The 23962-nt window shown below is 45.2% G+C and overlaps 1 protein-coding gene across 1 annotated transcript in view; it reads right to left on the bottom strand.

The window, feature by feature from the left end:
* gabbr1a (gamma-aminobutyric acid (GABA) B receptor, 1a) overlaps positions 1–23962 on the bottom strand; it is an 81539-nt gene that overhangs the window by 33877 nt on the left and 23700 nt on the right. The window contains exons 7-13 of the mRNA XM_044118390.1: positions 23048–23208; positions 14419–14553; positions 9124–9294; positions 8507–8608; positions 8174–8239; positions 7902–8093; positions 2086–2331 (exon numbers count right to left, since the gene is read on the bottom strand). Of these exons, the coding sequence (XP_043974325.1) occupies positions 2086–2331; positions 7902–8093; positions 8174–8239; positions 8507–8608; positions 9124–9294; positions 14419–14553; positions 23048–23208 (1073 nt within the window). The remainder of the gene's footprint in view (positions 1–2085; positions 2332–7901; positions 8094–8173; positions 8240–8506; positions 8609–9123; positions 9295–14418; positions 14554–23047; positions 23209–23962) is intronic.

A 23962-nucleotide genomic window follows, 5' to 3' on the forward strand; every position in this document is an offset into this window, starting at 1 on the left:
AAGACTGCAGAGGAAATTTTTATTTACTTATTTAATAAATGCAAAGCAAACATGCTCACTACAGATTTATTTATTTTAGTTTTGTTTAATTCTGTATTTGTTGTTTTGTACTCAAACTTATAAAAGTGTGATGAAACTGGGGAAAGCCCGTCTGTCTGCCTCACCACTGCAGTTATTATTTAATAAATGTATTTTCTGAACTTTCTGGCTTTTTGTACCGAGTTTGAAAACAATGGCTGCTGCACTTGGAGTCACTCTGGAAAATAAAACTTTGCTTGCAGCTGGAAGGAGTTTGTGTTCGGCATTAAAAACGGCAGGAGTTATTTTGTTCATTGTCTCAGGGCTCCAATCAAGCATTTTTATTACTATTATTAAGACAATAACTTATAGGCAAAAAATTAAAAACAACCGCTGAACGGCTCGGACCGCAGTCAATAAATCTGTCCAATGGCCAAACCTAATCCAGGAAGGACGCCTGCAGGTTTCCAGTGGTTTTGTTGGAGTTCACAGCCAACAAGAGGCTGTTGAAGTCGCTGCGCTCAATTGACTCCTTTCAAGTTCACAACATGAGCTGCCAAATGTAAATGCCGCACTGGGAATCGATAACGAAGCTTTCATAGGATGAACAAATATTGATGCGCTGCCACAGAGCCGTCAATGAACCAGCCTGAGATCGGACGCACCGATCAGATCCGTTTCACAAGCAGAAACTTTTCCTCAAATCATGATGAGAAAAAGTTCAAAAAGGAGCTGGGTTTTCAATCTGCTGAATGCTGTTCAAAAATACTCAGTATTTACTTAAATAATAGCAATATAGATTAGTAATTGGTTAATTGTTAACTGGAGAACACAAACTCAAAAAAGGAATTGACTTAAAAAACAGGGGGCTGCACAGTGGTGCAGTTGGTAGAGCTGTTGCCTTGCAGCAAGAAGGTCCTGGGTTCGATTCCCGGCCCGGGGTCTTTCTGCATGGAGTTTGCATGTTCTCCCTGTGCATGGTGGGTTCTCTCCGGGTTCTCCGGCTTCCTCCCACAGTCCAAAAACATGACTGTCAGGTTAATTGGTTTCTCTAAATTCTCCCTAGGTGTGAGTGTGTGTGTGAGTGTGTTGCCCTGCGACAGACTGGCGACCTGTCCAGGGTGACCCCGTGACCCCGCCTCTCGCCTGGAACACAGCTGGAGAGGAACCAGCAACCCTCCTGACCCCATTAGGGAATAAGGGTTTTCAGATAATGGATGGACTTAAAAAACATATTCAGAACAGTAATTAAGCCAAAACTACAAAATATGTATACATGTTGAATTTAAGACAAAACTTTTGTCTGTAAACGTTGGACAGTTTTAGCTTCTGCTGGTCCAGATTCACTGCAGAAATGATGCCGATGTATTTAATGCAAGAAAATGTTTTTCTCATTTAACAAAAGTATCTGAATTGCTCATTTGCATATTTTAAAGGTTTTTGTGACTTTACAATAAATCTACAGAATGTCATTTTTATAAATCAATTAATTACTAAAACAATTGTTAGTTGCTGAAACTCTCCTGGAAGCCAGAAAGGCTCTGAAATGTGACAGGTTTCCTCCCAGTGTCATCCATCCATCCATCCATCCATCCATCCATCCATCCATCCATCCATCCATCCATCCATCCATCCATCCATCCATCCATCCATCCATCCATCCATCCATCCATCCATCCATCCATCCATCCATCCATCCATCCATCCATCCATCCATCCATCCATCCATCCATCCATCCATCCATCCATCCATCCATCCATCCATCCATCCATCCATCCATCCATCCATCCATCCATTTCAACCATAAAAAATAAAAACTTTTCAGTCTGAACATTCACAGACAGGATTTCCCTACAACGATTAACGTCAGAATAATTTCTCTAATTATTCTTCCCCTTCTCCCTGCACCAGTTCAGTACAGACGTCACTCAGAAGTAGTGAGGTGCTTTTAGAAGTCCGTGGATCCAGAACATCTGCAGAGACGGAAAGTCCGTCTGATCCCGGTTAGAGTCCGACTCTCACATGGAAACTTTATTTCCCGTGTTTTGTTGGCGTCCTGCACTCACCGAAACCCCTTCAAAGGAGCTGGTGTTGAGCGCTCTGTAGATCTCCGAGGTGATGTCGTGGTTGTTGTAGTTGAAGTCCTCCAGCCGCCGGCCCTTGGCCTTCAGGGGGGCCACGGTCTTGTTGAGGGCCAGAGCCAGGGCCCACACCGCGTCGAAGGCGAGGGGCGCCTCCTGGAAGCCGCCCGTCTCCTCGGGGTTCTTCCCCCCGAGACGAGACATCAAGGCTCCCAGAAACTCCTGTGAAGTCTGGCGGAGCGAGGAGAGACGGAGAGGAAGAGAAGAAACAAGTCAAACCGAGTTAATACAAGAAGCTTTCTGACACAAATCTGCAGGGCTGAAATCCACCAGCATGCTGCAATAATGTGTTCAGTTTGAACTTGGAAATTGGATTCCTGAACTTCAGACTGCAGCATGGCTGCCTGGTGTGGAGAAAAACGGCAGTAAAAACTATTTATTTGAGCTTCATTCAGTTTGATCTATTATACTAAATTCACATTTTCCATTTGTGTTTCTACTGATTCTAAACACATCCAGCTGTTTTCCAGTTGATGTTCTTTGGTGTCTGGAAAATGAGCCATTTCAAATCTCCCCAGCATGTGACATCACAAATCACCTAGCAACCTCAGAAAGCCCAGCCTGTTACTTAGCAACCTCAGAAATGCTCCAGCACATTTGCTCAGGTGGTTTTACTGATGTACAGGCTGTACAATGGCTGCTGGAAAAGACAAAAGCTTTGTTATTGATTTACCCTCCACAAACCACTTCCTACATTCTTGCTGGTTTTGCAGGAGGCTCCACCTCTGCTTTTCAAAGATGCATATTTGTATAATTGTGGATCTGTTTGTGAGAGGAAACGCTGGGTTGAAGGGGCGTGGCCAGCAGCAGACAACATGGACTTAAAGTGACTGAGTCCAAAAGCAGATGAAAATAGGAGAATAAATCTCATTATCTAAGAATAATTAAATGTGATGAACTTGTTTTGTAGCCCACAGACCATTTAATTCAGATACAGAAAATGCTGCTGAACGTTTCCAAGTTTACAGTCTTTCAGTACGTTGAATGCAGAATTAGCTTGTGCTAATTACAGTTAGCTTTGTCATTACGTACAACAATGAACAATTCCCAGCTGGAACACAGATGAGTTGGTTGAAGCTTGATGTTATTTCTCAAACTGATTTAGAGGGAAATAACTCAGCTGAGCTAACTACTAGAAATGAGCAGCTCCGTCCCAGAAGAGTTTAACGCAGGCAGTTAAACTCTTCTCATTACGCGGATCAATCACTTCCTGGTCGAGATCCGGCCCCAGTGGAGGAGCTGCAGTATGTCAGGGTCTCGTTCATGAATGAGGGAAAAACGCAGCAGGAGATCGATGGGCGGGTTGCTGCTCCCGACTGCTGTGGTGAAGACAGAGCTGAGCCTAAAGTCAAGCTGCGTTCACGGGCTCTGAGTAGAGACAGGAAGAACGAGATCGTGGACACAAACAGCTCCACTGAGAGTCTGCTCTTCTCAGGGTCGGGGTGAGAGGCTTGGAGCCCCAAACGAAGCAGCAGGCAGGTGGAGGGAGCTCTGAGCTGGCAGGAGGCATCGCTGGAACATCTGGACGTTGTTAGGAAGACAGGAGCCTCAAACGCCACCATTTATTTAGGTTTGATCATTTTATTCATTAGCGTTGAGTTCAGTGGGTTTTCAGTGTAAAATCCACCTCAGCTGACTGAGAAGCATCTGGTTTTGTGTTTGATCTGAAGCTACAGGCTCTTTCTACTCCCTGAACAAAAGAACAGCTGTGACCACTATTCGAACTTTACCCCTTAATATTTCAGTAACTGAAGAATCAAAGTGTTTAATTCAGCCTCAACGGCTTAGAGGCAGATCAAAATTAGGAAAACGTTTGATACGTAGTAAAAGGTGGAGAATAAGATAATTAATGCTGATAATTTCTTTATTTAAAGTCCTGCAGCATCTCTTTTTAAAGAAAATGAAATAATTCAACAAACACACATCTGGCTGCATTGGATAATTGAGTGCAATGCTGGCTGACTTCCTATTGGCTGGTTTCTGTAAAGCAGCCAATCAGCTCAGAGCATTTCCTCTGCTCTGAGCTGATTGGTTGTTTCCACGGCAGCAGAAACGTGGTTCCCTCTGTAGATGTGAGTTATTTACCTGAGGTCCGTTAACACGGGGATCCACTTTTAATCACGTTTAACTCATAAATATTCATTGACCATCAGTTTCCATTCCTGCTTCTTCAACTAAAAGTTGTGCTAAAAATATTATTCAATCATTGGTTTTGAGCTTTATTTCTGTCTGTTTTCTTATTTAATTTCATATTTTAAATTCTGAAAACTTTTTTTGCTTTTAAATGCATGAATAGAATAAGTTTGATTTATTTATTTTGCACACTGTGCTTGTAAATGATACTTTTAAAGTATAGATATTTGCATTTTACTTTGTGCGATGCAACAAATTAAAGTTATTTGTAAAACTGCAATTAAAACCATATTTTATAGGAGAATTAATCATTAAAAATAAGTGAACCAAAGCGCAGGAATAAAACCACCTTCCCTCAGGTTTATCTGAATGTTTTCCACCAATCAACAGGCAAACAAAAAAAGGACATTTGGCACCAGCAGCTTCCCATAGCTCCATTCATCAGACTGAGCAGAAATCTTTCCTGCATGTCGCCGGGCTGGCCTGCAGGAACAGAGAAGGTCAGCAGCGCTGACCACACAGCCACTCATAACCCCGTCCTTTTACCCGGGAATAAAAACGCCTGCTGGGATCAGAGTTGTGCCAGCTAAGCTAACTGCAGGCGAGCCTGAGGGACCGAGAGGGACAGGAAAGGTGACCGCAGAGGCACACACTCCGCTCTGCTTGTTTTCTTTCTGTTTAATGCGTTTATTAAAGCTCATTAGCATTCAGAGCTGGGCCCACCCAGATGACTGCTGCAATGTCACATTTGGCCAAACATGCCGGCTCCCTTCAGCTTCTAGATGTCGAGATTAATCGAGGTTTTTTATCGATGCATAAGTTGTTGATCTGGAGCAGCAGAGGAGATGACATGGAGTTAAAATGCTAAAAAATAAATCAATAACAGTATGGATGGAGCCAATAACTGGATCGATCACAATGCCATTACTGTGGCGTTAAAGCACAACTAATCATTTACAACTATTGTTTACTTGCTTCTGAACCAAAAACTAAACAAATATTGACTTTTCTTCAGGTTTTTCACTCAAACTTAGAAATTAAACTCTATTGTTCAGTTTGTGATGCTGCTGGATGGGATTTACATATAAATTCACCCCACAGGGTCACAAACTGTGACAACTTGAGAAACCTTGGCAGAGCAAAATCTGATTCACTGCAGCAGATTTTTAAAAAACAAAATGACCTCCAAACTTCTGGGTGATTATGACAATGTCTTCAACATGAGCACAAACTGCAAACTAAAACATTTCATTACATTTTCATAAAACAAAAAGTGAAAATATGTTTTCATTTCCAGGAAACGTGTTTTCCTTCATCCTGGTCCTTCAGGGATGTGAAAACAAGGCGACACGTTTCTTAAGAAAACAAACTGAACCGCCTTGTTAACGGCTGATTGGACTCCATTTAAATAGAGACACAGCAGATAGAAACAGTCGCTCTATAAAGAGAGAAAGCTTCTCACGTCTTTTCTTTCAGCCAGTTTTTCTTTTTTTTTTGGTGCTTTTGTGATAAAACACCAATCCCCCTGAAAGCAGGGACTCCATTCATCCAGCCGTCTCTCTGGATCCTTTCAGGATAATTAGGCCTACACACCTCCGATTCAGTTATGTCAATTTCATCTGATTGAAATTCCTCCCCAGCTTTTGCCATTTGAATCTGCCGCTGCCCACTGAAAGGCAGCTGACAGTCTGCTCCGGCTCGGCCCGCAGCATCACTCCAATCTGCCAATTTCAGCCTAGAAATTGAATTTGAATGGATCTGACTGTAAGCAGGAGGTCTGGCTGTAATTCTTATCAACTGCTGAGCGGCGCACGGACAGCTAAATCCGCAGGTAGTGGCAGGTGCTGCTGGAATATAAACAGCAGCTGCTGACGAAGAGGAGCAGACAGGAGGAAGGTGGGAGGAGGAAACGCTGAAGGAGAGAGAGAAGGATCATCAGAGCAACAACTGGACGGATCCGGAGAGGAAGAGACAACGTGAGACGATTAGAGGACGGCGGGAATCTGAGCTGCTACAGCAGAATCTTTCTAAATGAGAAAGGCAGGCGTTAAAACGAGCCAGGGCGAAACTTAGCAGGAGCATCCTGAGCGGATTCCCAACTAAATGGATTCAGGTCACACACAGTTCACCCAAGCCTTATCGTTATTGTTCCCAACACTCCGGCTTTTACAGAAATAACTCCCGTCTCAGGGGATTCCATACGAGAGCCGAAAGGCTCACAACCACGAATGAGCAGACGGGGGCTCAAACCGCGTCGCAGGAGAAAAGCCAAGAGAAAAGACGTGACGGATCGCTGAAGCAGAATCAGGCCAGAACCTTTATCCAGTCCAGAAAAAAAACATTTTCACCATTTAACTGATAAAAAGTGGTTCAATTTTTCATTTAAAGATGGAAAACTGATCAATGAAATGAGTTCAGACAACATGTGGCGTTCAGACGCAGCGTGACGGAAAGTCAAAAACCGTCTGATTCAAGTTCATCCAGCAGGGCTGGAGGACGCCAACCGCTCAGAGGCACGTCTGGAGAGCCCAACTGAAATCCATCAGCATAGAGAATCAAAACTAACGAGACAAACTGGAAACAAACCACTGAAGGCCTGCAGAGAGGCGAGCAGCCGGGCGCTGACAGGACAGACTCAGACGTTTCATTTCTGGTCCTTTACGGCGTTTCGGTGTCAGGAAGAGGCGGATCAGACCTGAGATCAGAGTCCTGAACCAGGGCACCAAAACTCTCACTCCCACTTCCTGCAGCCACTCTGCCTTTTATAAACCTCTTTCAGAAAAACTGGGACAGCAGGACAAAATACAACCTGTGGCTTTTTAATGCCACTGTATTTTTATGTATGTATTTTTTTAGATGAGCCACAGGTACAAAACACTGGAATGAAATGGTTTAATTACCTCCTCCTTGTGTAGATCAGTTGTTCTCCAGAACCTTAATTATTTTATTCAGGTGCAGCAGAGGCTCATCTAAAAGCTGCAGGACTGGAGTTTGAGACCCCTGCTCCAGATGAACTTGCTTAGTGTTTTTCATGAACTTTGACCTTTAACCTGGCAGCTGAGGCCTGTAGAGTCTGAAATGTTTTTTTCTGAACATTGATCCAACATCAGGGAGATTTTTCTCCTTGGTTTTATGGTTTATGCATTAATCATATTGATTATCAGTTACTGTGATAAATTGCTAAGAATTTTGATTTATTGTTGTCGCAATAAATTCCACTAGAAGATGATAAAACTGTTGTGATTGTTAGTTTTATATTTTTCTTCATTGTTTGTTCAATAGATTTGAAGATATTATTAAATGAAGTTGTGCACTTTAGTGACAGAAATCACTTTTTTTGGAATAATTTTATCGTTATCGAATTGTATCACAGAATATCGTGATAAAACTTTAAGTCCATATCTACTTCTGATTATTTTATCTTTTCAGTATTTGTAGTGGTTTAGCTTTGTTTCCGTTTCGTTTTGGATTTTCTTTTGCACCTGCTGCACCAGAACATGTTCTCTAGATTCTCCAGAGCCGTCATGTTTTACTCTTGACTTCCTGCCATCCGTTGCCACGGTTACGGATCCCTCTGTGAAAGCGGTGGATCTGGGTTGAGCCCTCACCATGTTGGAGACGCCGCGGACGGTCTCGGGGTTCAGCATGACGATCTCCGTGGTAACGTGTCCCTCCACGGCCTCCGTCATGTTCTCCACTGTGCAGTTGATGGCCGGGTCTTTGATCTTGAACCAGTTGTCGGCGTACCAGCCGATCAGGAACCAGACGTGCTTCTTCCCGTACAGCTTCTCCTTGAACACCTGCGGCGGGGAGAAGGGAGACGTATCAGTCCCAGAGGCGCCGAGAAAAACACGGGCGGACCGGGAGGAAACACACCGACCTCACAGAACACCTTCCTGGCCTCGGTTTCATAAAACAGCCCCACAATGATCCTGGCATCCTGGCGCTGCATCAGATTAGCAGAAAGCTTTGCTTAGTTACATCAGCAGCATGAATTTGACTTCACAATATCGCAGCTTGATGTGGCAGCACAATGTGCCAAAGTCCTGCTGCTTGACAGGATGGCACATATTGCTGTTCAGGAGTTGATAATTAGCGTGGCGCATTAATTTCCTCCATCAAGTCGCCTCTATGCTGATGGCGTCGTGTGCAGCTGTGAGGCGGAGGAGGAAGGAGACGGCCAGCAGCCGAGGTGAATTTTTAATCAAAGCACCTTGAGGTTCTTGACAGCGACAGCCGGGTCGGTGAGGAAGCTCTGACGAACGCTGATCTCGATGCCTGCCTCCTTCACCCTCTGCTCCAGATCATCCAGAGTCTGGCAGATGAAAGGAAGGACGGGGTGGGGGGGCAGAGAGACACGCAGAGAGGTGACAGGTTGAACGACAAAAGCAAGTCCGACGGGGAAAACAAAACTAATAACAGCACCTGGAGTGTATATTGGAAATATAGAGCAGAGGGATGAGTGTGTGAGAGATAAACAAGAGAAGCAGGGAGAATTTTTTTAGACATCAGCTGGAAATGAGAAAAGTAGAAGGCGAGATGAGAGAGGACGGAGCAGAATCATTAACTTCCATTACAGGAAACGGGCCAGGTGCCGCAGAATCGACCGCCGCTCCTGAGGAGGATGTATTGCTTGATCAATATTTCTCACAGCCAATATACAAAAAAAATCCCTCATCAGTCAGCAGCAGAGATTGACTGTGGCCAGAGAACACAAACGAGCTAATAAACAAACAGCGAGAGGCGGGAAGACAATCAGGAAACCAAAGACTGCCGAGATAAAACAAAGAGACGGGTGAAAACACAGCCGGGGGCGAGGCGGTTACTGACTGAGGTGAAGACTTCTGTGGTCTGCTGGATGGTGGCGATGCGTGACCAGTTCCACTTCTTGAAGAGCCGAACCCTGGTGGGGTTATGGAGGGTGGCAGAGGGGTGGGTGCGGAAGAAGGTGGGGAAGCGCTGGCGGTTGGACAGCGCAGGAGAGCTGGAGCCGTAGGACAGCTGGAGACAGAGAGGATGGAGGGGATGGAGGAGAGAGAAATTAGTAAAGAACATCTGTCTGAGAAGCTCAGAGACTCTGAATAGAGGTAACATTTACATTATGGATGCAAGATTATTGATTAATAAGTTAACCTAAATTTGATTGATCTTATTAATCAACTAATGATTAATAAGAAGCCACTTTCTTAAAAACCTGAGTTTTCTCTTGAACCAGATCGACTGTTTCAGAACATAAAGGACATTGAGATGTTTTTTCATCCCCTCGCCTTCAGTCCTGACTGAGATGCTAACGCTGCTCCGCCTCGCAGCTCGGCTGAACAAACACCGTTAACGTAAAACTAAAGGACAATCCAGTTTTTATATTTCCAAATAAAACCACATAAAGTGTGTTTTCCCTCCCACACTGAACTCAACTCACATCGTTTCTCTGTCCTGCTCTGGTATGGCCCCACCACCTTTGTTTCTGTATCAACTGAATATGACGAAAGGAAATGGAACTGCCGTCTAAAACTGACTTCAAAATAAGAGCTTGAATATAAATCTCTAATTGCTTTAATTCTTGACAGTTGAACTTCAACACAGATGTCAAACTTTATTCAACTGAAAGTTCAGGAACAACCAGCATCAGACCTCAGTCTATTCACACTTCACTACTTTCTGTTCAACTCCAAATTATTCACAGAAACTCTGCTAATTCTCAGACTCTTTTTCATAGAGCATATCTAACATATTGAAAAGAAGCTGAAATATCTAGACATGATGCTAATCGACACAGTGGCCAATCCAGCATTTATTATTCTTGGTGTTGATTGTCTGAGTGCAGAAAAGCAGCGATCAGGAAGGCAGATTTTAGCCTGTGCAGTAGTGATAGGATGGTTTCTATCATTAATAATGAACATAATGATAGATTTGGTGTTTGACTGGTTAAAACAGGCAGGAATATTTAATGATTTTCTCCATGGATGATGATGTGTACAGCGATCACTTTAAGATCCGCCGGTTATTAGAACCACTAACTCAAAAAAGATTTTTTTATTTGTTTTGGTTCACAAAGTTGTTACTTCTTCATTAATAACTGATGACATGCTGAAGGTCAGATTTGGAGAAAATGATTTGATAAAAACCAGATCATCTCTTCAAGCCCTGCAGTCAGAGGGTGAACTTATTTTTATGATATTTGGTGATATACTCTCAACCATTTAATCAGTTTTTGCAGAACTGTTGTTTTGTGTTTGAAAAGCAAAATGAACCACAAACATCTCAGTTTGGACGTTTATTTTGTCGCATTTCCTCTGCAGTCGGCTCAGAAACACCTAATCGTCTCTTCTTCCTCTTTTTAGCATCTCTCAATTTAATAAAACGTGTCAACAAAGTCTGTAACTGTGATTAAAAACCAAACATTTCCTGCAGGATTTCTCATGCAGATGCCACCATGAAGCTGAAATGGCACTTTGGTTTATTAGAGAGAAATGAAGGACTGATCCGGTTCTTCCTCCTGCCGCCGTCTGGACGCCGCCGAGGCTTTAAGGATCAGCGGCGAGGAGAGAGGCGACGACGGTCCTCCCATCAAACACTTCCACAGCAACGACGGGAGATAAAACCCTTGACAGGTCTTTCTTTAAAACGCAGAACCTGCCGTTCAGGGAACCATTAGGGAGCGAAGCGGCTCCAGCCCCATTACCCACAAACCCACTGGGTTTTAACCAGCAGCAGCCAGAGGGCCGCGCTGATGGATGTCACATGTCCGGTACAATGTGGGCTCCCCTTAGAAACAAATCCCCGCAGGCAGAGGAAGGTAGATGGAATAATCGATACGAAGGAAGGATGAAATTAAGGCAGAAACAACGGATGTGGAGGAAGAGGAGAAATGTCTGAAGAGAAAATCCTCCAGCGTGTAATGATGTTAAAATGACACCTCCACAAACAAATAAAGCTGATTATTGCCCACTTAAACATTGAACCGATGGAAGATTCATATTTATAAAACCTCAGAAGCCTGTCTTATGTTCCTCATGTTTTAATAATCTACAGTCAGAGAAATATCAGCAGGAGAAGCACATCTCTGCAAAATAAAGCAGACCAGTCAGTTTTCACATGTTTTATTGGATTTAATCTACTTTCCAACAGAAACACAACCAACAGCCTCTCTGCTGCATCTCTAACTGAGAACCATCAGGAATCAACCAAATCAATGTGTGAAGGAACATAAACACAGATATTTATTGGATGGACGGATGGATGTTGCCATGGTTTCTCAGGTCAACTGTTCAATATTTTTCCATTTGCAAAATGAAACTGTTTAACATAAAACCCCGGGTCAAGATTCAAAACCCCAACCTTCTTGTTGCTAGGCAACAGTGCCAGCATCGCTCCACCGTGCAGCCCCCCTTTCTGTTTTACACCTACACATTTTTAAAAACTCAGTCTCCTCCGATCCAAGATAACGTCACAGCCAAACTGATCCAGAGGTCAAAGTTCAGAGTTGTGAGCGCTTCCCTGCGTCCGCCCTCCAGTCAAACAACTTCCAGATCCAAAACCGGCAACCGGAGGAGAGAAATGTCGGCACAACTCATCCGGGGTTCTGTCAGGACTTCATAAATTAGTCTGAGTTTCAGCAGAGGACGACTCAGGAGAATATTAAAGTCATTACGATGAATTATCTGGAGTGTTAAAGCTGCTAACCGGCTCTGGGTTCACATCCCACATAAATCACAGAAAACATCAAACTACCGCAGGAGCTGGAGAGGAAATATGTTCCGGTCGCTTTAAAGTCACTCTGCGGCTCATTTAGGGCAGAACCTGGAAGAGCAGAACTATTTCATTTGTGTCAAAACCTGAAATAACCGAGTTTAAGCCTTCCTGATGGCAACATTTCAGTAAGGAGGCACAAATAAAGCAGCAGCAGAAAAGATGCAAGAGTCCCTCAGATCTGTGAGGATCCGGCTCCTTCCAGGAACAGGCAGAAACGGGATCGAATTAACGACTCTGTGATGCGGACCGGGCCGCCGCGGGCAGAGGGAGCAGCATGGCGGCTGGGAGGTTACGCCAGCAGTGAAAACAAACAGATCCTTTTCTTCTGCCGCTGGAGCCGAAACGGAAATGAAGACGGGGTGAAACAGAGAGAGAGGCGGCGGGGGAGGAAGGAAGAGGGGCGAAGAAATGAGAGAGAGGCTGACAGAGAAGAGCAGCTTCAGGCAGCGACAAACCGACAAAGAAAAGGAGGAAAAACAGCAAGTCAGGAGGTGGAAAGAGATTTAATGATGAGGAAACGGAGAAAGACCGGAAACAAGAGAGAGGGCAGAAGCCAAGCTCTTGAGCTGGTTGTTCTCACTGACTAATCTGTGGATGAAACGTCAATTATGGGACAAAGATAACGAGCCGAGCGCCGCGGAAAGAAGAGAACTGAAACTCAGAGATGCTGCAGATCTTCAGATCTGAGAGGAAACAAGCAGCTCTAATGTGTTGGAGGCTAAACGATGAGTTCTGTCCTGGACAGAAGAGCCGCTGCAATAATTAAAGGTGCAGTCAGAAACACGTTTTAATCAATGAACCAGCCAGGGCATTGATTGGTGGATTTAAGAGCAATTAGAGGAAAACAAACAAAAAGCTGAGCTTCACATCTGTGAAGGATTTTACGGTTGAATCCTGAAATATGAGCAGAAAAATCCTTCAAATTGAAACTTTAAATCCTTTATTTACTCTAAACGGAAGTGAATTCATAAGTGAATGTCGTCAGCGAGCCGAGATGCTGAGGCAGGAAGGATCAGCAGCTTCCATCGGCCACTAAGCTGCACATTTTAAAATGATTTCATTTACTGGAAACACGGCAGATTTTAAAAACCTGGAGGCTTTTATTACCCCAAACTGCCCCAACCCGGGTAATAACCTACCTGTGAATTAAGTTGAATTAATTTTGTCTGTGTGGCAAAATAAAAACTTATAATAAAAGTAATATTTTATGAGTTGAAATAATAATAATAATAAATAATAAAACTAAATTCTATGAATATTATAACGTTTCCCAGAGTTTCAACTGATTTTTATTGCGTTTCAGATTTTCCACCACAATCTGTAATCTGTAATCTGTAATCTGTAATCTGTAATCTGGTGAAACGTCTTTAAGATCTGTTCCAGTAAAAACTCCAAGAACTCTGCAGTAAATTTACTTAAACTGTGAAACTTATCAGCAGTGACAGGATGACTGGTTGTAGTTTTATTAGTGGAAAGGTTTGAACTGGGTACCAGCAGCTGCTCTTCCACATTCAGTTCCTGAACATTATTTAGAATAAAAGAATCGAATGGTGGAAACGGACAGGATGAACTCTAACGTTCCTGGGAAAACGTTCTGGAGGAAGAAACCTTCTTCTCCTTTCAGCGCCGAAAGAGATGCCAGAAAAATCTGTTTCTGTTCCAACATCAAACATGAGCAGCTTCTTCACTTCTACTGGGAATTTGAACTGGAGCTCAGACGCCTGGACTGGTCAGAACGACCTGATGTCTGCTGTCAGGCACGGCGGAGGATCTGTCATGCTGTGGTCTGCTTTCTGTGGCATCATGAGAACTTTGATGTTTCACATTTAAAACTGATCAGAGGATTAAATTTTGGATCAAAAATATGAGCAGATCAACACAATCAATTGTTTTTCCACATAAACATCAAATCAAACTGCGACAGAAGATAAATTTATTTTCCACATCTTGACCCGGCAGCGTGGACCCAACCCAAACAGAATGGACCCAACCCAAACAGAATGGACTCAACCCAAACAGAATGGACTGAACCCAAACTGCAGCCGTTTTTATTCACAACAAATTAAATGTAAAAAACTGGATTTTATTTCTATCTTTCTTTCTTTAGTTGAATTCAGAAAACTAAACTGAATCTGTAAAACGGGTTTGACAGACAAGATGGCGGCACAAAGACACTCTGGACCCCGAGAACAGAAAGAACGTCCTGGAGAGAACCCAGAACCACGGAACCCAGAACCACAGAACCCAGAACCACAGAACAACAGAACCACAGAACCTCAGAACCCAGAACCTCAGAACCACAGAACCCAGAACCTCAGAACCCAGAACCCAGAACCTCAGAACCACAGAACCTCAGAACCCAGAGCCACTCACCACGATGAGGTTCCACATGCGGGCGGCTTCGGCCACCAGCGTGGAGACGCCGCTGCAGCCGGGCATCAGGACGATCTTGATGGGCTCGGTGTAGAGCAGGTCGTACAGCAGCTTGGTGGCCTCCCCCGGGTCGCACTGCAAGGAGAAAACAAAACAAATGCATTTGGATCAGGACCAGAAATAGACGGACAAGAGAAAAGATAAGACTGACGGAGAGACGGGAGAGGGAGATAAAAAGGGAGAAACAAAGAGGCAGAATGAGGAATGAGAGGGTGAAGATGAAGGGAGACGGCAGCTGCCTTAAAAACAGCAACATCACAAGTGGAGGAAAAACTCTGGAAATAGAAGAAACAGATTCAAGACTCACAAACAAGGTGATAAAAATGTAAAAGTAAGAAAAATGAGCTTCACATTTTCATCCTGACAGCAACAATCTTTAATTAAATCCACCGTTTTGACTCCAGATCAGCACACAGAGGTGACCCGATGGGGCGGCGCCGGCCGTCACACACATTTACACCCTCCATCAAGTTGTTTACGACTCATCCAGGAAAAGGAAACGTTCCCGGCGATCCATCACCGGAGGATCAGCTGACAGGCCGCAGTCACGGATAGACGGCCGAAACGCCTCGCGACCAGAGAGGAACGCTGCGCAGAATCCCCTTCACCTGACGTCTGAGGCAAAAAAACTGATATGGGCCCCAGTGGGCCCCAGTGGGCCCCGCGGTCAGCAGCAGGGGGCCTGAGCGGAGTGTGTGGGATTGGTATTCAGCGGCTGGTCGCTCATTAACTCTCCGGCTGCGTCTCACGGAGTCAAGGAGCCGACAAGCTATTAGATCATTCTGGGCTCCATTAAAGAGAATCAGCTCCCAATTTAAATCCCATCTCTCTTCACTTTTACTATTTAAACAAAATTCAATAACATAGAAGAATTATGACAATAAGTTAGAAACCCGCCCGCTGGATCCAGATGTTCCCTGTTAGCTTTTAATCAGATTCATACTGGAACTGTGCAGAATGAATATTGTTCATCATTTCAACCACAATTCAATACAGTGAATACGTTTGTGAGGCTGTGAGGCAGTCGGAGCCGCATCGCCTCAGGACCGGAGACCGTTCACCTGACAACGGATCACTGCAGCTGCTTGTTTGTCCAGAAAATCCTCATTTGTAGAGAGAAAGCAGGAGCTGATTGGAAGTGGAGTCGTGACTGTGAATCTGATGAGGGTTTGGACGATGGAGCGAACGCAGGCGTGGAGGACCTGACGGCTCCCAGAGGGGCCAAAACATCTGCGCGATCTGGCGTTGAGCACAAGTGGCCGCGGTGATCAGCCTGAATTCATGTCTGTAAATGGCGAGCTGTGATTACGCATGGAAGAGCTGGAGTTCATCACAACACAAGGAGCCGCTTCAAAACGCTTCAATGAGACTCTACAGCTATCAATGAAAACAGAAAGTCATGAAAAATCATTTCTCTGCTTTAAGACGGCAGAGTAAATCACATCACATCAGTTTGTTTCTCAGTCATCAGGTATAACTCTACAGTTCTCACCTCCAGACCAAATGCTTGATTTCTTGCAGTATTAGCTTTAAATAAGCTAAACTTAATAATAATTAAAACAGTTAAAGTCCTACACATCTAAATGAATCAAATGAAACATAAAATCTGGAACAAACGTCCAGAAAACTGCAAAACAGCCGAAACACTGAGTTCCTCTAAATCCAGACGACATGCTATGAAAATTCAGTTTATTAGATTGTAAATAAAGACATGGCAGCGTTTAATAAAATGAAGTAGGAAATGAGAAACTTTAGAGAAAATGTTGGCAGTGACAGCAGAACGCAGATCTGGAATCAGAGAACCGTTTTCTGTTCCTTCAGATTTAGAAAAGATAAATCCATCCATCCTCCAGTCAAACCCTCAGAGGAGTCGCAGATTTATGTTTCAGTTTGGGGTAAATCTGAGAGTCATCAGCATAACGATGAAACGAGACGCCATGTTTTTTAAAGATGGCGCCCAGGGGGTCCAGAAACAGACCCCTGGGGGATCCCATCAGGAAGTGATGTTGGAGGAAGAGGCTTCCTCACAATCTGACCGAAAACTTTCATTTTATCCGTAAGATTGAAACATTTTGGAGCTCCAGCTGAGACACTCTGACGATCTGATCTGCAGTAAGAATAAAACTACTTCATGTTCCAAACATCTGCCTGGGATCAGCTGGGCTTTTGCAGCAGCTGCTCTGCATCCTGACTTCATGAACCTGCGTGAGGCCAACATGTCGGTCCGTCTGAAAACACTCTGATTCAAATTTCTGGTCTTTTCGCTGGAAGTTTTCCAGATGAGTTCAGTGTTGGAGTGAAAGTAATCCCTCTGTGACTGAACCCTGATGATCTGACCTCAGAGGAAATATCCTGAAACAAAACTGCTGGCCTTCACCATCCGCCCGGCAGCCGCACATAAAACGAGCTGCGATTCAAGATGCTGCACATGTTCCATGTGAACGCAGGAGAAAGATCGGTGGTTGATTCAAACGTTTCCTGTTTTATTTAGCCTAACATTCATTCCACTTAGCATCATCATTTTGTACCAAACCTTGGTATTCTCTGAAGCCGTTTAGATCCACGTGGAGGATCTGATGGAGCAGGTTCTGGTTCTGCTGGAGGTTTCTTCCTGTTAAACAGGAGTTTTTCCTCTCCACTGTCACCACATGCATGCTGGGTGTGAGGCATTACTGTAAAGCCAACATCAACGTGAGCGCTACGCTCTCAGCAGGAGGAGTGAAAGCTGCTCTGCTGGATACAAAACGTTTTTAATTTTAATAAACTGACTGATAATTAGAATCATTTAATCATTTTATAATCTAACTGGATTAAAAAGACGACATTTGTTGTTGGTGCTACATGAATGAACTGAACTGAACTGATGTCTGACCGTCAGATCTCCTGTTTCTTTTTCCTATTTTCCATTTTAACAGTTTAAAGAGGCGTGTTGCTGGTTAAATGTTCACAGGTTAGTTTAGTTGGATGTTTTCAATGAGTTCATTTCTCTGTTTGGAGCTAACTTAGCTCAGCTCTCTGCTGCAGCTCTCCATGTCTGCAGCGGTTCTGTTGGTGTTTCAGACAGACAGGCTGAACGCTGGAAGGTTGGAGCGGCACAGGAACCAGCCCAGTTTCAGGATCTGACTATAAATATGCCTGGGTGGCAGTTAAAGCACCTCTGTTTTAGCTTAGTAATTAGCAGAGAAAGTTTCCTCTTGAGCGCAGCAGATGGCAGGAAGAGACACTTTTAAAGCCGCTTCACTTCCCACCAATCCTCACAATCTGAATCCTTTAACTGATTAGTTCAGTTGTGAAACTTCTGAGTCTATATTTAATCTTGGGCTGAGCTGTTTTTAATCACTCGAATAAGAGCATTAATATTAATAGGAATGTTTATGTAAAGTGGGAGCGGAGAGCTTCCCTCAGTCAATCAGCGCTGCGGCTCATTCCACTGATTTTCCCGTCTCCTCTTCCGACTTTTCTAAGTGAAAGCAGCGGGAAGCGCGCCTGCGGCCCGGCCCGGCTCGCAGCCCGGTTCCTGGGAAGCATCGTGTTCAGGGAGGAGCATGCAGATCGACTCGCAGAGCTTTCTAAACACTCCGATTCCCCGAGGTTGTTTGTGTTCTGCGGCCGGCTGCACGCTGAGGACGAGCTTGTTAGTTTTCTGCTGTTTCAGTCTTAACTTCACTCTGATGAGCAGTACTTCATCACCCGCGCCAATTATCTCCTAATTATTTCATCAATCCATCACCACCATAGCAGATTACAGGTTTTAATAGCAGCTTGTTTTAATCAGCATTCCAAATGACTCACTGATTATAACATGTAGAAATGAGAATTTAATCAAGAAGTGCAGCTACTGGTCCTGTAGAGGTTATTAAAACATCCAAACCAAGACAAACAGCCATTAGCCCTCTACATGTTTAGTCAAGACAATTTTCCTGCGTAAAAAACACATTAACTGCAGACTATTTACATGGAGCCGGAGCAACACGCTCGGCTGCAGAGCTCCAATTTCAAAAAAGGGTCATTACAGCTGAATGTTTGCAGAGAAAACATAATGACTCACATCAGTCAGAAGAAGCATTTTACTGGGTGGCAAATCCAATAAGCAGCGAGAGCATTTCTCCTTAAAAGGCTTTAAAACGCCTCAGTCGTCACGTCAAAAACAAACGCTCAACTACAGCCTCTAACAACGGGAAGCAGAGAGAAAACGCTCCAAGGTCAAAGGTGAAGGTCACGCCTGGCACATGCCCCCCCCCACCGGATCCTGCTGATCCAACAAACACCTCCAACCGGATAGAAAACCGGACAGACAGAATCTGGGATAATCAGGACGGGAATGTTCAACTCCGGTCCAGATGAGCCTCAAATCATCAGAATATCATCAGAACCTGAACGACTTCCTGCTGAACTCAAAGTGGAGCTGAAGAAAACATGTTACACCAACAAAATCTTTTTACAACGTTCTGGCCTGCAGAACCACAGAGAAGACGGGCCAGTGCTTGTATCCAGCATATTAGTGGAAAGTTGAGTGGAAGGAAAAAGTGTGGCAGAAAAATGTGCAGCACCAGTAACTGCATGCCGACATCTAAACGCCGTCCTTCATGTCCAGTGATGACAGTTTGAGTTATTGTGCAGCTGTGAGGAAACAAAGCCGAGTGGAGAATCCGGCGGTTCGGACCGCAGCTGGAGTCAGAGCTTCTCTCCCTCTGCTGGCTTTATCCTCCTGGAAGTTTTAATTTTAATATATTGTTTGAAACATATTAAAGCTAATGAAGCTCTGCAGCGCCTCCTGCAGGTTGGTATTCACTGCAACAGGAAACCTGAGGCGTGAGCTGAATGGAGGAACTGAACCTGAACTGCAGATTTTGCCAAAATCAATTCTTTCTTAATGTTTTCAAATCAAATGTTGGATTTTTCTCTTTTTTCAGTTAAAATATGGATTCATCTTTTTTTACCGGAGGTGTTAGTAAACGTGGCCTGATGTAACGGCGCCAGAACCGGAGCGTTGCCGCGGCGCTCCGCAGCCTGAAGCGTCCCTGCCTCTCGGGGGTCTTCATCGTTTCCACTTCAACACCTGATGCCGTCCGTGTTTATGCAGCCCGATGCAGCCAATCAGGAGCCGCTCAGTCCCCAGCAGAGCCGCCGCGTCTCTCTCCTCCATGGTATAACCATTTTAACCTCCTACAGCCATAAGCCATGTCTTACGGTCCTGCTGGGTTTTCCAGGTGTTTTCCAGGATCAGGATCACATGTCCTGGAAAACCTTCCCAAACCTCCAGCGCTGAGGTGAATATCCTGCCCATAGCAACCACTTTAAAGAAACTCCTCTGGTTTATTCAAGAGGCTCTCCTGGTGAAAATCAACCTCTTGTTCTGCGCTTTGCTTCGTCCAGAAGCTCTGGACCCTCAGCTGCTGAGAGATGATTGTTTCCTGGAGAAGTGAACTCTGGGTAAAATCTGACCCATCGATTCATCGTTCACGTTTGGCTGTGATGTTTGTAATGCACCAGTTTCACCATTAAGATAAGCTATCTTAAGACATTAATGGAAAATCAGACTGAACAGGAACCCTGTGAGGATTAGCGCTGTAGCATCCATGTTAGCAGCAAAATGTCTGAAACGTTCCTGTTGCTCATTTGGAGCGAGACTTTGTTCACTTCCTGTGCTGAATTTTCTAAAGTACAATATGGGCAGATTATAATTTAAAAACAGAACAGAAACATCATCATCGTTCACAAATCAAGGTCAATGGGAGAAATCCCACATGGAGCAAGGAAGGGAAATGAGAATCCAGCAGAACTGCACAGAAAGTTAAAAGCTATGAGAACTTTTTCCCAAACATGAGCAGCAGCCATTGTATTTATATGAGCATGGAAAACCAAACTGATTTCAAACTTGGACATCTAACTCTTGGTTCATTCTGGTTTACGTCCCAACAATCAAATAACGAGACGGAGAACAGAAAGGAATCCTGAATCAGGCCCGTCTGGAGCAGAGAGGGACTGGAGGAGAACGAACCTCGCTACACCGCGCCGAGGCCAGGGGCCGGGGCGTTGGGGCCGGGGTGCCGGGGGCCGGGGCTTTGGGGCCGGGGCGTTGGGGCCGGGGCGTTGGGGCCGGGCGCCAGGGGCGTTGGAGCGTTGGGGCGATCTGTCTCACGGCTGCCGACTACAGAAAGTCGGACGTGAAGGAAGCACCTTGTTCCTCCATCTCTCTGCATCTCCACTGTCTCACTCATCATCACTGTTAATAATTGATCAAAGTTTGCAGTCTCCGCTTTGATATATCCATGGCAACGGCTCTGTGTGGAGAGCGAGTGAACGCAGCTCGTGTGTGTGTGTGTGTGTGTGTGTGTGTGTGTGTGTGTGTGTGTGTGTGTTGGGATCACAGAAGGCTGTAAATAGTCTGACGCTGTCACCAGAATAACCGTAGAAACGCGGCGCTCTGCTACCACAGGGTATCTGCATCCATTTAAGAGGACAGGCTGGGATTAAGCGTGGAGCTTCATGAATATTGGATGATGTTGAACAAGCTCCACACTCTCAGCCTTTAATGGTCACAAAACACTCCGCGTGGGTGTGTTTTCCTTCACTCCTGTTTGCTAAAAACAAGCCAGATGATGCGTCTTTCACACAGACAAAAAGCAGGAAGGAAAGTTTTTAACCCTTCAACATGAAACCAGGTAAACATGGACACCGCTTCAACAAACGCAGACATGTGGAGAGCTAATTAACCTCCAGAGTTCATTAAGCAGCCAGGGAACCAGCTGCTTTCACCAGAACCAGAATCTCTCCGATGTTTCAGGTCCTTCGGGTTCATTCCTTCAGGCGGAGCAGCAGCCACGTTCCCCCGGAAATCTCCACCACCTTTGTCTTTATTTTCATGGCAGCTCAATGTGAAGCAGCACATTTAATCAGAGGACACACACACACACTCCCACACAGCACCATATTTCATCTGTTTAGCATTTGATTGGAAAGAACAAGGTGGAACAGGATGCCGCGTCCTCCCAGCATCTCCTGTATGAATTTGCACATATATTGTCACAGAGCCGGAGCCTTGTTTGTTAACGCCGTTCGCTTCGAGAGTGTTGCCATGCCAACCCTCCCGCTCTCCCTTTCACACACACACTAACACACACTCCTCTCCCTCCCTGCTCTGCTGTTTAACAGGATTCCAATGCAGAGCTGCGTGCACCAATCAGAAAAAAGCTCGTAGCAGATTTCTAACCAGTACCGGCGCCGTTAACCGTTTGCTGCCTCGGCCTGCAGCTCTCCAGGCATCCGTCCCGCAGCATGATGGGTAACAAGCCTGGGCAGAGCGGGGCGGGGGGGCAGGGAGGGCTGCTTTTTAATGCGTCTGCTCTCATTCTGCTGCTCACAAAACACCTCAAAGTTTCAAGACGAGCAGCACCGAGGTCCAAACCCAGAGAGAGTCAGCGCCTCGGGAAAACGCCACCTGGGGTCGGATATTTCATCTATAATGGTGGCATTTTTTAAATACCAACATGATTAATGATTGATGAGTAACAAGCGGGAGGTGGGTTTGCTCATTTCCAGCGATCCGGCCCAGCAGGGTTTACTGTCTGAACTCTGACCTTTCAGGAGCCACCAGGCTTCCTGCACCTCCAGCTTCACATCCAATGTTAAATCTTCCAGATGCAAATTTAACATCCTAACTGGATTTGTGATGTGATGTGTCACTTTCTCTAAATATTTGCACAATATTAAATTTTTTACAGATATAAATGTTAAGCTATTCCTCAGAACTGGAAACAGATTATTTTGAGACATTTTCCATGAAGCTGTATGAGTGAGCAGCTGGAGTCGCCGCAGTACGGCTACAGACTCCAGCTGACAACAAAAAGCTACACGAACCGCTTCACAATTCTCACCAACTCGGCTGCGAGGAGCCGGGTCGACTTCAACCCACTTCCACCACAGAAACCACCAAGATGGCGCCTCAGGAGAAACGTTTGGTAAAAGTGTAACAAGTCAAATATTAATAGAGTGAATCAGTATTTCAGATCCAGATGAGTTGGGTAAAAATGCATTAAGATATTCATACAGTCATAAGTTTTTGTTAATGTGAATTTAAGACAGAAAGTTGCAAAATGTGTTGATTTAAATAAACATATTTTCATTTTTCTTGCTCTGAGATCAGAGACCAAGATTCCAGATATTTGTGTCAAAATGACTGATGGTTTTATTTAAGAGACAACGTGTCATATTTAACATGTCAAACTGGTTTATTTAATGTTTGAATGATCATTAATTGCTTCAATGAACATTTTTAGTTTTGGACATTTTTATAAGTGGACTAAAGTTCTGGTGGAACATTTCAGAACATCAGACTTTCTTTACTGTGTGGGAACCCTGCAGGGAGCCTCTCTCACAAACACAACTCCTGCAAAACTGGACAAAAACGTGCAAAAGGAGGCAGCAGGGTCAGATGTGACGGCATGTCAGCTCGGAACAAATTACAGAAGGAGAGCGGAGAGCCAACAGAAGAGGCTGCTGCTCCCCCAGTGACAACACTCTCCACTTAAGAGCAGCACCTCCTCTGCTCTCCTGCACATCCACTCACCATGCTGTCGTAGTGGATGAGCTCCAGCTCGTAGTCCGGCAGGATGTCGCTCCTGTTGTTCACCAGGTCCAGAGCCATCTGAGCGGACGGCATGCACGCCTGGCCGCCCGGCCAGCCGCCGCTCATGGGGAACAGCGCTCCGATGTACAGCTTCTTCTTCCCTGCAGACGGCCGGGGCCAGAGGAGAAGGAGGATGAGAGCGGAGCGGAGGAGCGCGGCATGCCCGCGGGACGCGCGGCTCACACGGGGCGGGCATGGGGACGCCAGCAGCATGGTTCAAGGTGAGCCGAACCGAGCCAGGCGCAGGATAGGAGGCTTCAGAGCAGGATCTGGGGGTTTGGAGGGAGTCAACACGTGTCCGGAGCAGGACGGAGTTTGGCTGAACGATGCGCGTCTGCCGCTTTGACGGAACGATCTGATCAGCTTATGGCTCTGCTGGGGGGAACATGCTGATGTTTCCCAGACAAAGTCAGACCCGGTTCATCCTGTTCGCCTCCAAACGAGTCGAGCTGAAAACAAAACCTGGTTCTGGTTCTCATCTCTGGACGGTTCCGACTCCGCGCATCCTCAGACTCCGCTTTAAAAAAATCAGAAAAAGAAAAGAAAAAGAAAAAACGCGATCTGTGTTGAAAATAGAGCAGCGCGTTTTCCGTCCTCACGACTTTTTCTTTTTCTACGCAGAATAAAAAAAGCTGCGATGCGAAGCGAAGCGCGGTTCGGACGCGGGTTTGGAGCCGCGCAGAGGACGTCGGGTCGGGTCAGAGGAGCGCGGAGCGACGGCCGCAGATGGAGAAAACAGATGGAGCGCGAAGCGGCGGAGAGACACACATTTCCCCCCCGGCGGTTTTTTTTTTAACGCCGCCGTTTTCCAGGAGATGAAACGGGTTAGCAGGCAGGCGGTGGAGCTCTGCGACT

The sequence above is a fragment of the Gambusia affinis genome, linkage group LG05, assembly GCF_019740435.1.
Source record: "Gambusia affinis linkage group LG05, SWU_Gaff_1.0, whole genome shotgun sequence".
NCBI classification, from domain to species: domain Eukaryota; kingdom Metazoa; phylum Chordata; class Actinopteri; order Cyprinodontiformes; family Poeciliidae; genus Gambusia; species Gambusia affinis.